This window comes from Styela clava, chromosome 6, assembly GCF_964204865.1.
Source record: "Styela clava chromosome 6, kaStyClav1.hap1.2, whole genome shotgun sequence".
Classification (NCBI taxonomy): domain Eukaryota; kingdom Metazoa; phylum Chordata; class Ascidiacea; order Stolidobranchia; family Styelidae; genus Styela; species Styela clava.
The window spans coordinates 8,804,211-8,820,275 of record NC_135255.1 but is presented as its reverse complement, the minus strand read 5'-3'; the positions used below and the strand labels follow the sequence as shown (position 1 = coordinate 8,820,275).

Here is a 16,065-nt window from a genome sequence, read left to right as displayed (position 1 = left end):
GATCATTGATTTACTTTATGCAAATTTCCGAAAAACAACTGAAAACTAACGAATATAATTCAAAATCGCGAAAATTAGGTAATGTACACGACCACGCCTGAAAGTCTGTCTGAGTGAGGAATGTGCCTGAGTGGATGCGAAAGGGGGCATTGTTACGTTTATTTTTGCACCTTGCTGATTGGCCAATGTCACGAAGTAAATAAGGAAGTCTATGCTAGGGGATACATCCAAATGGCGGTTTTAACGATGATTTAATTTTATTTATTATCTACGCTCGAGGAGTAAATTACATTTTTTACGTAACAGAATTTATCGTGAAACACGTTTAAATTAAATTTTATTATATCCTAAAAATTATATTGAACAGCTAATCGTTTAACGAGCCCACAATTTAATTATAACTAGACAAATGGGAACACGCAGAAAAGTTGATGCTGGCTGAATGCTGGGGTTCAATAGCGCAGTAAATATTCGAATATATTGCAATGCAATAAGGAAATAAAATTCATATTCTATTCGAGAGATTCATCACTGCATAATTTTTGTAAGAATGTATCTTCTTAAAAAGAAAACCTTTATCAAAATTTCACAAACCATGCGAAAATATTCACTTCGATGTTTGGAAGTACATATTTGTGCGAACATTACAAAGAACAAGAGAGCTACGCACAAATATATGGACACGTTAGACCAGAGCGAATCAGTCTTTACTGGTACCTTTGACGCTACCGGTACCCTCAAAAAAGTTCTGAATTTCCAGTAGCAAGAATTTTGCAGAATCAAAACGTACAGCCAGTCATGACACTGACTAAAATCCGTGTTCCCATGGATAAAAAATAATACAGCAAAATTTTAGACGAAATATCAAATTTCATAGAATTCACGCAAAATTTTGAAATAAATAAAAGTAATAGCCTTCTAGCGAAGAAATTAATCTTTAACCACTGAAAATTTCAAAGCAATTGGTCCAGTATTCGAAGAGAAAAGCGATTTTTTAAAAACGTGTCAAAGAACAAGAACAACAACATAATATTGAAACGATCGTTATGGCCACTAAACGTGTCCAACAAGCAAAAAACTAGGATTAGTGATCTTCCAATCTTGGCGTCGTGATGCTATCAAGCGTGATGCAACAACAAGACAGTTTCACATTGAATGTCATTGTATTAATTTTTCAATAAGACGACTGAGTGGAGTTCACGAATTGTCGCAGTTTTCGCACGATGTTCCGTTTTTAACTTTCAAAAAATATATGCGATCCGCAAAAGAATAACAACCCTAAATTTTGTCCCGCGTGCGACGTAAAATTTGCCGACCCCTGGGCCATCCGAGTCCGCGAATCCAAAAACAAATGGCTGATTAATTCTATGGACTGTTGATCAGACTGGAGGACGTGGTAGGATGAGGAATCGGGAATGAATGTTACCGAAGACCGTTATATATCATTTATTTTGGTGAAGGTCATCAGGCTGTAGGGATGAATGAGATGTACGAAAATTATTATTATAAGTTTTAGGAAATTAATTTTTTTTTTTATTATTTTAATGTGAAATGGGGTGAATTTAGGGAGTTAAATGCAAGAGTACACGGCGGGTTTTGAGGAGGTAGAACCCTGGATTCTTCCATTCCCGACCTATTATATGGTGAAAGAGAGGTTTTCAGCCGTGCTGCTATTGCTATCAAAACAACGAAATCGCTTTTCCATCAGTAAACAGGGTAATTTTAGATATAATAAAAAACTCGCTGAAGAACACCAAGCTCATCCATCGCATTAAAAAACACAATAAAATATGATTTGTCTTCTTATTTGGTCTGTAATATATTCGTTTCAGACTTTCAATTTTTTTTGCAGTGCCGGGGGGCGATGAAGTTTTATAAAGTACTGTAGGGGGGCGATGGTACAAAAAGTTTGGGAACCACTGGCCTAGACTATGCCAATTGTAAGAGTCCTCTAATGCAAAGACGCTACAACTAATCTTTTATGACGCCATAATAAGGATTTCGAGTTTATGTATTGACATTTTTCTCATAAAATAAAGGCATTATTACGTACGGTTAATTAATCCTGTTCGGGTAATTTATGCTTTGCATACTTTGTTCTTAAGGTTGAAGTGATAGAGTCTTCAAAGTTATACAAACGGAAATCACATTTCAATTTTCGCAAAGTAGTTTTGTCGTAGGGTCGCTCACGTAATAACTTATCGGTTACGTCTTACTGCGCCAACCACGTTTGCGGTCGCACTGAACTACAGCTTGAGAAGGTGTGTATGAGCCGTTATCGATATTTGCGGCGTTTCGAAGGATTCATAGCAAATAAGAAGCGCTTGGCAAGTTTTACATCCATTTTCTTTCAACATATTTAATACCAAAAAATTTAAATAGTACATTTATTTTGAACAAAACAGGCAAAAAAAACTTGATTTTAAACAATTGTTTTAAAACAATTCTCTTTGAACAAATCCCTATCCTCCACCATCAGGTCCATGGTACCGAAGACAAATAACTAACTAATCCCATATCCGACATGGAATGGTAACCGGACGAGAGGCCGTGGTTCTCCATATGGTTTAAGCTTATTTTAAAATACAATGTAAATAATGACATAGTCAAGATCTCGCAGGGATTCAGTGAATCGAAGTGTACACACCAACCCCATATCCATCGGAAAACTACCTTTATGACATTAGGAATACTTTGATTGATTTGAACGTGACATCGACTCTAAATAATTCTCAATGCTCAGATGTTATGAGTGCTTACGACTGCTCAACGAAATAATGCAACGACGCAAATATTTTATTACCTATCTGACGGTGCTTAGGACTTATAATTATCTACTCATTTTATTATAGAACAATGTAGCAAATAAATATTCAGACATAGGCTATAATAGGATGTTTCTTTTAGAATAGTAACGTAGATTTCGGCAGGCCTGGAACGCAATATTTTTAACTTTTGTATGGTCTTATGCGATCGCTTCATTGTGGAAGTGGGAATAAGTCAAAAGCCATCAAATGAAAGTTGGGCACTCGGACGAAGTAACAAAATTTGTCGCAATGCCGCAGGAACGCTTATTAATGCTTTTCATATTATCGGTGATTCGTTATATCACAATTCGAAACATATCTACCGTAAATACTTTTAAGTCACCGATTTTATTGTTCGTTTGATATACTTTGTTTAAAATACTTTCCATATTTACTATCTACTTTGAAGGTAGGTTACCACGAAAATTTATTTTCTAGAATTTGATTCTATTCAATTATCCAGGACTTTTGGTTTACGAAAGGTCGACTAAGTTTTCAGGAAATGAGGGATTTTTGAGGAACACTGAGGAAAGTGTGTGAAATGAGCTAGAAAGTGTCTTACTATAAGTAAACAGCAAAGTTCTAGGTTAAATATCGGGTACTGTAAGACATAGTTTCTCAAAGTGCTCCATACGGAGCCCCAGGGCTCCGTGAGACGAACCTAGGGGCTCCGCGAGCTCCGCTCCGGAGGGTCGTAATATGGCAACGAGGCGGTGATTTAAGTATGACATGATCTACAAGCAGAAGCGAGGTCAGGATTTTTAAAAGGAAGAGGGGAGAGTACAAAATTGGAATTGGAAATTACCAGACACTATTATTCGCGATTAGACCACTCGTTAAAAAAAACTTTGTCAGTGGATAACGAGTTTCCATCCATGGCCGCTGCGAGCATTTAAACTGTCTTGTCATAATAATTTAATTGTGTTTATCGTTACTTGTCTTTGAGTCGAGATTACGATTAATGAAATGAGGAATACTATTACTATTCTAAAATAACATAAAGTAAGTGCCAAACTGCCAACTATAAATAGATTTGAATCATATTTTTGCGATGTGGAGATTCATCAAATTTGAGTTGTTATCTCAGCGGTGTTTAAATATCAATGAGTACAATTTACAATTGCGCAATCCTTGACCGATGCCTGCATGTTCAAATGCCTTGTTTATTGGCTTCATTGTGTTCAATGGAACCTGCGGATGCGTTGACTTACGACAATATAAAATCATTACAAACCAGAATTACCACGCCAATCCGCGGACATCAAATGAGAAACAACAAATGTATTTTGTTCGCAATAACAAATTGTTTAATAAACTTATATTGCATCGCATCGCGACTGAAAAAAGTCGCATTTGGCTTTATAGGTAGTTTCAGAATGAATAAAAAGGTACATCGAGCGCACAATTGAATCGATTTAGGTAACTCGCATGATATAACTTCATAGATAGCCTTACATAACATCAAAGTTTGTGATTTAAAATATCTAAAAAAGCGTTTTTAATCTGTCGCGAGTCCGTTAAAACAAAACTTATCATATTATCTTCCGTTTTGGTTTTAATGTTTTATAATACCGCTTTTCAATCAAGAAATTTTGGTTGCCATTCACCTCTTTATTAACTATTTTTAGCATCTCGTCGCCGATGATTATAATATACTAACTCGTTTTCCATACTGAACTCACAATTCCGCACGAGAACAAAAAAGTAATTATCGTCGTCCTCGGGAACAATACAAGCAAGGAAAATTTGTGATTAAGTGAGAATAAACATCCACATAAAGATGTTTACGGTCTACAAAATACGCCACGCTGACGAAAACAATCGGCGATTTTGACAAAATGCAATCGCGCATGTTATGAGCAACTTCTTCAGTCTTCCAAAAATATCAAAAGGGAGAGGGTTTGACCCCGAGTTCATTAATGTGTTTGTCAAGTTTTCAAATTTACAGCCCCAATATATATACTTTATCTGTGATATTTAGATAAAAAAGTTTGAGCATTTAAATTACTTGAAGTATGTATTGTCATTAGCCCAAAGTAATTTTAACTCACTCAGGAATATTAATCAGTAAATAACAATGTGGTTTTTGTCTGCATTATTTTCCAAATTTATTTGTGGGGCTCCGTGAAGAATAACAGAATAACGTAACTTCAAAAGTTTGCGAACCCCTGCTGTAAGAATCATAAACAAATTGAAGAAATGGATTTATTTAAAAAAGTTGCCCTGACTGCTGCTGCTGTTAACCATCGAAGTTTTAAGCCAATGTGCCTCACTACTTCATTGGTGGGAAAAATGACGCATCCCGAAACAAGTTTGAGACCAATCATATTTACAACTCTTGATATCGGTCATGAAGCGCAAATGTTGTAACGATACTCCATACAGCGGCAATTAAGTGAATAGTTCAAGTTTTGCTCTAATTTCCAATCATTGTTATATTTGGCTTAAAAAGAGCTCTTCACCCCTTTGATTATAATCTGAATCAGACCTTGTAATATTTTTCATCAAATTATGCGAGGAATTGTATTTACGACCCATATATAAATATACAACTTTTAATAATATGTCAACAATATATTTTACATACAAAGAAACTGTACAATCGGACATCAAGAAATTGGAAATTGAAAAGTCTGAACCCGTTTCAGAATCATCTCATAAGGATGCGCAATCCAGTTTTAAAAGTCCTGATTCGAAGAACGATCACACAATTCACACAACGATGACCACACTCTAAATTAGGGGCGGAAAATTAACGGTCAAAGGTAAAGTACTGTAAAAGATTAGATTCTGCAGTTGTGAGTCGAATCGTTTGGTATTTTATTTCACGTTGGCAATAGACGCTTGGATCATCATTGTCATATGTCTTACATAGGACCTGGCGAACCTAGGAAAATGCGGTACCATACCTCTACTGGTAAGTTACGATGCTCCTCTGCGTTGTCCAGGCTATGAATTTTGAGAAAAACGTGGGTGAAATATTTCGTTTTAGCCTCCGTGTCCATATATTTTGAGCATTGCTTTCTTGTGAGCTCATCTAATGTGTTCGCCACGATTTCCCTGATCAAACTTAATTTAAACTTAATACATATATTACAATTTCTAGTTTTCAACCTAACCTGTAATATACTTTAACAACTCAAATTATAAATAAACTTTATATAATTGCATTAAAATTATAAAAAAGTAAATGATCAATTGCATAATAAAAAATAACACATGCAATACATTAATTGTAACATAAATAGATACAGACATTGCATTATTTAAAAATAAAGTGCTGGAGAATTGAAATTTTCAAGAAAAACTTATTGCGTATTTGATTGCTTAAAATTTAGAGAAAATAAAATTCTAGCAATTTTTATGACGTTGGAAGATTCTCTATCCGATGTATCTTTCGCGTTGTAGGAACTGATTGAATATTTTTTTACCTTTGCCGGAGAATGAGTCATAATTGATTTCGATCTTGGAAGAGATTGAAAATAAAATAAAAATTGTAATTGGCGTAAATAATTTTTCACTTGGTAATTATTTTTCACTTTTTAAATAAATTAAATGTATAATAAATAATATTATTAATAATATATTTTCAAATGAAATTTGACTAAGCATCGCAGTAGCATCAATAAAATATCATATATATCGTACTTGCTTGCGTGGACAAAAACGCGTCATAAGAATAATATTATATATACACATATCAATAAAATATCAACAGATGACAAACCTTCGTCCTTAGTAGTGATTGGGTGGAACCACTTCGATTCAAGGACATGTCTTTATTACCATTCAATTCTTTTTCGATAACACATTTAGAAAATCTGCAAATGGGAATAGCAACGTTTATTGTGAGACAACTCTTTGTTTCCGATGGAAATGTCATCACAGCAAAAAAGTTCTATGGAATTTTGCATCTACCTAAAACATAGACCATAACAATATAAAATAAGTACTTTCTTAAAATAAATCGTGACATTGATGTAAAACTGACCACCTATAAATAAAACTTTCTGTTTTATTTTGAATAAGGTTGAACAATAAAGCTACGACCATATAATCCTAAAACTTAAGCACACTCACATGGCAAATGGCAACCATTTGCCATTAACATCTTCTATAATACGTTGATCCATGAATTTTTGTAGCAGTTTTTTGGCCTGGGGGATAAATAAAAACATTTAAAACATTTTGAAAATGTTTGAAAACTAAAACTTTAAAAATAATACTATTCCATTGTGAAAACTCGCAATTTCTTTTCTTGTTTCCGTACCTGACATCTCAACACGTTCTCATAGTTTCCTATTTCTTTTTAAAATAGAATGCATTGTGGTGACAGCTGATGAACCGGTGAAACAATCTTCATAAATTTTAAGATTTTTTCGCCTCCGGCCGCAGTACATTTGGGATTCGAACGAATTCACAATAACGTTCCATATCTTTGTTGCTTTGAAAGCTTTGTTTTCTGATTTTGTGTTTTCGATGAGACAATTGTTGTAGTCTAATTCTTCTCCATTTTGATTTTCCATAGTTTTTCAAGCTATGCCGATAATTTATTCTTACTTAGCTATGCTAATAATGATAACTGACTTTCTAAACGAGTCATATATATTAATATATTAATAATAATCATTGATGGGAGATAAATTTGTTATGAACAAAATGGAACTTGATAATCAGTTATGATAAAGAGATAAGGCGTTCATTGAACCATCGCCCTTCAATAATATATTAATTGGCATTGGATTCATAACATCAAATACCTCGCCGTAACTTTATCTTCACATTTCTTTAATTAACGTCTTTGCAGGAAAAATTCTATCGAATTATCTTTACTGGAATACTTCATTCAAATATTACGCCCCGTAACACACAGTTAAAACAAGAAATCTACGACCATATAATCCTAAGACTTAAGCGCATTCACATTTGGTTCGAAGGCCAAAACGAAGTTTCATCAAATCATTTACAGCACCAGTAGTGTGACCACCTACCACATCGCTGAAATTCAATCGCGCAAACGCCATATAGTGCCTACATATGATCTACCTATCTATCTTCTCAAATTACCTATATTTTATTTTCAATGCGTCTATGACTTATCTTACTAAAGAATATAATAATTAAACGACCGTTCTTATATTTATAATAAAATGCATGAACTTGTTTAATAATCATCTTCTAATTGACAAACATAACTAATTAGTGTGAAGCGTGTCCGCAACAAAAATAACTATCAGGTGCAATTCCAGACATCCGACGTTCAGCGCCAAACCTCCGTCATATATGGAAGCCGGCGGCAACCGCGAAGACTATCCCGCAGAGTTGTCTCAAATGGATGAAATGCAGGAATTTAAACACAAAACTGATTTTTTTTCTAGGGTTTATTCAACTTTGGTCACTAATAGCAGGTCTCCATTACCTTGAACCCAATCATTAAATGTAGGGTTACCATATTTTTGTGACTTCAAATCGGGACGCCTGAAAAGACAACGACCCCTTAGCTGTGATTTTGTAACTTCACATTTTCCGATTGTGCTACATATGCCTACATTTAAAGCTGTCCCGGCTGTATTTATTGCCCATATTGTTATCGAAATTTAATGCGCATATTCTCTGTCCAAATATCGAGTTCAGTTCGAAAAATAGAAAGGAATTGACTTTAACGATACCGGTACAAATAATTCGAATTTAGACTAATTAGTATTGGTTTTACATGCGATACGTCTGCTATCAATGGGATTTAGCGGGAAACAAGCGCATTCACCTTCAGTAAGTAGGCTAGCGCCGCGCTACACAGAAACAACAGTAACGAGATGAGACAGTAACAACATGTTCGTGTATTATGCTGGATGGCTGAACACAAAAGCGGACTTTTGGCTGACTTGTCGGGACGGCGAGACAAGACGCTGAAAAGCGGGACTGTCCCGCCTAAAGCGGGACGTATGGTAAGCCTAATTAAATGTAATGTGATTGAATCCCAATTGTACACAACTGATAGATGGTACACTTTATTAATAATTTTATTACTCGGAAACATTATAACCTCGATAATATAATATTGAATAACCAAATGTGAAATCAACTACAATCTAGATTGTTTTTTATTCACAGTTACATTTTTGTAAGCGATGGAGACTATTTAAAGTTTGCGCCAGAATTATATATAGGTTATTGTATATAATATATATATTATCCCTTTAGGCATATTGAAAATGATGTAGCATGCACTCAAAATCTTTTTCGTTTTTAATTCATTTTTAAGAATATATATGCGCAATTAAAAAAAATATAATAAATTTTATAAAATACAAAATATATCCCATAACTTACAACAATTCAATCTCTTTCCTTTGAGTTTTTTTTCCCTCTTTTCGCACTGTTTCCAAAAGTGTGAATTTATCAAATACCCTTTTCCACACTTTTTTATTGTGTTGCATCTGATACGTTAAATGATATTGGATCATACTTAAGTTTTTACACTTTGTGCACTTCCTGATTTATAAAATTATTTCTATTAAATTGCTCGAGAGTGTTAAGGGACTCCGGATTTTTGTTGATGTTCAAGAGTTGAGTGGGTCACATGGAACCAGTTGTTTATCAACGACATAAAATTCAATCGACTGTTTTCTGGATATATAATATATTTATTTTATAAATGTAAATTATAATGTTGAAGAGATAACAAGTTCTTTTGTATTATCACCATTTATAAAAATATTTGAAATGAACTTGTGAGTTTTGCTATACTCTGTATGCATTACTGTATCATAACGCCTGATCGTTGTATGTAAAAGTGAAGGTAAAAAATCGCTAAGAAAACTGATCTGATTGCGACGAATCAGAAAAACCTAATTATAAAATACAGATAATGTATTGTTGCCAGCACCAACCGGGTTCGCCAAACGATTCACAAGATTTGAACATGCGATTTACGCGGAAAGGAAGATAAAAAGTTAATTAACTGTTTTATTGTTATTTGGTATTGAATAAGCTTATCAATAAATCTTCTCATCGCAAAAGTAAGATAAGAAAAATCAGCTCAACCAAACTTAATTACACAATATCAAAAGACACAAATCACATGATTCTTATCTGTTAGTTTTTAATTGATAAAATATTGAAAACAGAAGTATATATATTGTTATTTAGAAAGTCAGTTAGCATTAATTAACTCAGGGAAGCAAATTGAACTGACTAAATTTAATTTCTTCAGGACAATATCGAAATGAATGCAAAATCATTCATACGACCTGATAACTATACGACCGACAATGATGCTAAAGGTGCAACAAAGACGTTTAAAGCAACCTTGGTTTGGAATAATCTTGTTGATACTTTCAAGTCAAAAATGCAATGCAAGAAAATAAGAAGAAATATGAAAATTTATGAAGAATGCTTTACGGGATCATCTGCAATTGATACAATGCATTTCATTTTACTATCAAAAAAACAATTTGGAAATATTTTACGCATTCAGGTATGGTTTCGTATCATCTTTCATGAATTGAATCGAATTATGATATTCCACGTCAAAACTCATAAATTTAATTCCTTTTTTATATAATTATTTAATTCTAATACATTTCTTAATCAGGTTGCCAAACTTCTTCAAAAATTCATTGACCAACATCTAATCGAAGATATCCATGGAAAATGGATGAATGAAAAATTTGTTGATTCCGGAAAGCTTTACAGGTAATTATTAATTAAGGGTTAATAAAATATTATTTTTATTAGTATTTTTATTTATTTTATTTTTATTAGCATAATATCTGATGTATTAAACATTAAAAAGATTTTTTGACAGCTTAAAAAAATATTGATACTAATTTACACTGAGGGAGTACACTTTAGGGAGTTAAATGCAAGAGTACACGGCGGGTTTTGAGGAGGTAGAACCCTGGATTCTTCCATTCCCGACCTATTATATGGTGAAAGAGAGGTTTTCAGCCGTGCTGCTATTGCTATCAAAACAACGAAATCGCTTTTCCATCAGTAAACAGGGTAATTTTAGATATAATAAAAAACTCGCTGAAGAACACCAAGCTCATCCATCGCATTAAAAAACACAATAAAATATGATTTGTCTTCTTATTTGGTCTGTAATATATTCGTTTCAGACTTTCAATTTTTTTTGCAGTGCCGGGGGGCGATGAAGTTTTATAAAGTACTGTAGGGGGGCGATGGTACAAAAAGTTTGGGAACCACTGGCCTAGACTATGCCAATTGTAAGAGTCCTCTAATGCAAAGACGCTACAACTAATCTTTTATGACGCCATAATAAGGATTTCGAGTTTATTCTCATCTTTCGTCGATATATTTTGAAAACTCGTTTTTCATTTGCTTATTAGATTTCCCAAAGATCCTGAACTCTCTTTACTCGAGAGTACTGCAAAGACAACAAACTCTCCTCATAGAAGATCCAAATCTCTCCGCTCATACTTTATGCAATCAAAGGTATGTATTCACGCATTAAAAAGTTTAATCTTATATTTATTTATGCATTAGTTTGTTACTTGTTGATTTCTGACAACTTTGAACTGTGTAATAATTCAAAACAACGTTTTACAGCTGACCACACCACGAACAAAAAAGTTAGTCAACAAATCACCATCGGTACTCAGAAAATATTCAACCTCAAGTTCAATGTTCGAATTCTCAACGAAAGAAAACTCTTGTGCAGTTATCAAAGGCGCGAAATTCTTTTTAACATCGACTTCGAAAGTCCAAAATCAAAAGTTTTGAGTGTACTGGAAAATTTAGTTTCGCTGTATCGAAAATGAATGGAAAGAGAAGCGACAAATGCAAATCAGAACTAAACGCTTATTATTAATCTATTCAAACTTAGAAAACTTTATGTGAACGACTGACCTATATCTAATCTACATCTCTTTTCTTTTTCATTACAATTATTTTTATATTTTTTTTATTCCTTGTTCCCTTGCTTGAATAACTCTATTGCCCACAAATTGTTAGGTCTTTCAATCTTCTGATGTTTTTCGCAATCAAAATATAGATATATTTTTAAAAGATATCGTCTGTAATATGTTAGATTTGCATAGTTGATCAGTCAAACACCATGTTACTGTTTGATTATAAGAACTCGATCTGATGCAGGTATTGTTGTCTATTAGTAAAGAAGGTAGGTTTCGATTGGTAATTCAAGGTTATAAAATATTTTCCAGTTCTATTATCTGGTTGATCTGAAGATAAATATCTATCTATGCTCAGTTTTGGGTGTTTTTAACAAAATATCTCTTAAATTGATTGGTGGAGCGCATCCACAATGAAATCATTTCAAATTTGTTGTTCAAAAAATATAGAAATGTTTAGCATATTCAATCTATAATGAAGAATTTCGTAACATTTGGTTCTGATCGAAATATTTGAAACTTTCAATGTTGAAACAGAAAATTTATATATGGTAGGCTTATAGTTAATCCGTTATTCCGATGGCCGGTAATCCACGGTTTCGAGGAGTGATCTGTCTCGATTCTTTGAAAATGTACAATCGGACATCAAGAAATTGGAAATTGAAAGTCCTGTTTTAAAAGTCCTGATTCGAAGAACGATTACACAATTCACACAACGATGACCACACTCTAAACTAGGTACGGAAAATTAGCGGTCAAAGGTAAAGTACCGTAAAAGATTAGATTCTGCAGTTGTGAGTCGAATCGTTTGGTATTTTATTTCACGTTGGCAATAGACGCTTGGATCATCATTGTCATATGTCTTACATAGGACCTGGCGAACCTATGGAAATGCGGTACCATACCTTACGGTAAGTTACGATGCTCCTCTGCGTTGTCCAGGCTATGAATTTTGAGAAAAACGTGGGTGGAATATTTCGTTTTAGCTACCGTGTCCATATATTTTGAGCATTGCTTTCTTGTGAGCTCATCTAATGTGTTCGCCACGATTTCCCTGATCAAACTTAATTTAAACTTAATACGTATATTACAATTTTTAGTTTTCAACCAAACCTGTAATATACTTTAACAACTCAAATTATAAATAAACCTTATATAATTGCATAAAAATTATAAAAAAGTAAATGATCAATTGCATAATAATAAAATAACACATAATTTGCAATACATGAATTGTAAAAAAAATAGATACAGGCATTGCGTTATTTAAAAATAAAGTGCTGGAGAATTAAAATTTTCAGGAAAAATTTATCGCGTATTTGATTGCTTAAAATTTAGAGAAAATAAAATTCTAGCCATTTTTATGACGTTGGAAGATTCCCTATCCGATGTATCTTTCGCGTTGTAGGAACTGATTGAGTATTTTTTACCTTTGCCGGAGAATGAGTCATAATTGATTTCGATCTTGAAAGAGACTAAAAATAAAATAAAAATTGTAATTGGCGTAAATAATTTTTCACTTGGTAATTATTTTTCACTTTTTAAATAAATTAAATGTATAATAAATAATATTATTAATAATATATTTTAAAATGAAATTTGACTAAGCATCGCAGTAGCATCAATAAAATACCATATATATCGTACTTGCTTGCGTGGACAAAAACGCTTCATAAGAATAATATTATATATACACATATCAATAAAATATCAACAGATGACAAACCTTCGTCCTTAGTAGTGATTGGGTGGAACCACTTCGATTCAAGGACATGTCTTTATTACCATTCAATTCTTTTTCGATAGCACATTTAGAAAATCTGCAAATGGGAATAGCAACGTTTATTGTGAGACAACGCTTTGTTTCCGATGGAAATGTAATCACAGCAAAAAAGTTCTATGGAATTTTGCATCTACCTAAAACATAGACCATAACAATATAAAATAAGTACTTTCTTAAAATAAATTGTGACATTGATGTAAAACTGACCACCTATAAATAAAACGTTCTGTTTTATTTTGAATAAGGTTATATATTTACCTATATAATTTTCCCGAATCTCTGAACTCTTCCGACAACCATTTGCCATTAACATCTTCTATAATACGTTGATCGATGAATTTTTGTAGCAGTTTTTTGGCCTGGGGGTTAAATAAAAACATTTAAAACATTTTGAAAATGTTTGAAAACTAAATCTTTAAAAATATTACTATTCCATTGTGAAAACTCGCAATTTCTATTCTAGTTTCCGTACCTGACATCTTAACACGTTCTCATAGTTTCCTATTTCCTCTAAAATAGAATGCATTGTGGTGACAGCTGGTGAACCGGTGAAACAATCTTCATAAATTTTAAGATTTTTTCGCCTCCGGCCGCAATACATTTGTAATTTGAACGAATTCACAATAACGTTCCATATCTTTGTTGCTTTAAAAGCTTTGTTTTCTGATTTTGTGTTTTCGATGAGACAATTGTTGTAGTCTAATTCTTCTCCATTTTGATTTTCCATAGTTTTTCAAGCTATGCCGCTAATTTATTCTTACTTAGCTATGCTAATAATGATAACTGACTTTCTAAACGATCATAAATATTAATATATTAATAATATTCATTGATGACAGATAAATTTGTTATGGTCATAATGGAACTTGATAATCAGTTACGATAAAGAGATAAGGCGTTCATTGAATCATCACACTTCAATAATATATTAATTGGCATTGGATTCATAACATCAAAAACCTCGCCGTAACCTTATCTTTACATTTCTTTAATTAACGTCTTTGCAAGAAAAATTCTATCGGATTATCTTTACTGGAATACTTTAACCATTCAAATATCAAGCCCCGTATTACACAGTTGAATAAATGGCGATACCATAGCGTTTATATACTATTAAAACAAGAAAGCTACGACCATATAATCCTAAAACTTAAGCACACTCACATTTGGTTTAAGAACCAATGCTCTAGTACATTGTGAGCTATTTTCACAGAAATATAGAGTGTGCTTCTCTCTCGTTTTCGCGGGATCATTTGAAGCCTCTCTCGTTTTGACGACATGCTTCCGAATTTTGCGATGCGACGCTAATATACCCCAGCCCACCATACGGTCTAATTTTGGCAGTTATATGAATATGCGTAAGTCGTGGTTACTAATATGGCCAACGTATCAGTCAGAAGCGAACAAAAACGATCACAGAACATCAGCCAAGAGGGCTTATCGGAATCGATTACCCATTTGCCTATATTTGGCCATATTTTTTTTTGCCGTAAGTATTTTGCGTGGCCTGGCGCCGTAGTGGCCTACCCGAGATATATATTTAAGGGGCTCCCGAAGTATGCGAACCAAGATGGCGGACATCGGAATGTAATATGTGTACTAGGTTAGGGTTGGGCCATAATGTTAGGTATAAATACTACGGGAGGCTCTTGGCTAGTCTTCGAACTGATAATAGGACTAAAATAAGGAAAATCGGAAAAAAATTATTGCCTAACCCTAACCTGTTACCCATGTTACGTTCCGATGTCCGCCATCTTGGTTCGCATACTTCGGGAACACCATATTTAAATTGTCCAATATGGAGGTAAATAATATTGTTCGCCTACTTTACATCAAGTTGTGTAAAGGGACCGAAGGGTGTATCCATTTGGGTAACACACACAGTACCCGAACTTGTAATGGAACTAAAATAAGAAAAATCGGAATAAAGTTATGGCCTAACCTCAACTTGGTACACAGACTACGGCAGTATCAACTAAACTTCACTTCTTCCTATACTGGAGACTCAGGTGAAATCTTCCCCGTGGAGGTTATTGCATTTCATGATACCAGGCAAGAACAATTGTTTCCACTTATATCTATTGTACAATCGCCTAAACCTAAACAACCAAATTTTTTCAAGAACGAGATCTACATCAGGCTCTAAAAATACAACTCGAACACATTTGTATTTGAACACCCACAAAGTGTCGAATATAAATTCATATGCGGCGCACTGGGTAGTAAAATAGACGAAAACTGGCCAAAACCATATGCAACACGAAGAAACTTTGGAAGCATAGATGCCAAGATGGCGGCGATCATATGATCCCGCGGCGAGACAACGCAAAACGAGAGAGAAGATCGTTTCATATATTTTCATTTCAGTGGCTATTTTCGACGAATCCCACTCGGAAAAATAAATTACCTGAAAATCGGAAATTGAACCCTGCACAGTTGAAATTCAGATTACAAGGAGGTAATTAGCCCTAAAATCTATTTTAATAAGCTCTGTGACCTTTCAGCGGCTGTATTCCTAATTAACAAATGGAATACTTGAAACTTGTTATTGAGACTCGTAGAAATGTAGGAATTAGGACAACTTTCTATACCGCAAGTCTAA

At 33.7% G+C, this 16,065-nt stretch overlaps 2 protein-coding genes across 2 annotated transcripts in view; both read left to right on the top strand.

Moving 5' to 3' along the window:
- LOC144424303 (uncharacterized) overlaps positions 1-16,065 on the top strand; it is a 69,213-nt gene that overhangs the window by 50,522 nt on the left and 2,626 nt on the right. The gene's annotated exons all lie outside the window — the stretch shown is intronic.
- LOC144424314 (DEP domain-containing protein 7-like) lies at positions 8,640-11,810 on the top strand. Its single transcript, XM_078113489.1, has 5 exons — positions 8,640-8,752; positions 10,021-10,284; positions 10,402-10,502; positions 11,159-11,264; positions 11,379-11,810. Exons 1-5 carry the CDS (start codon positions 8,657-8,659, stop codon positions 11,550-11,552), a joined length of 741 nt encoding a protein of 246 aa, XP_077969615.1. The 5' UTR covers positions 8,640-8,656; the 3' UTR covers positions 11,553-11,810.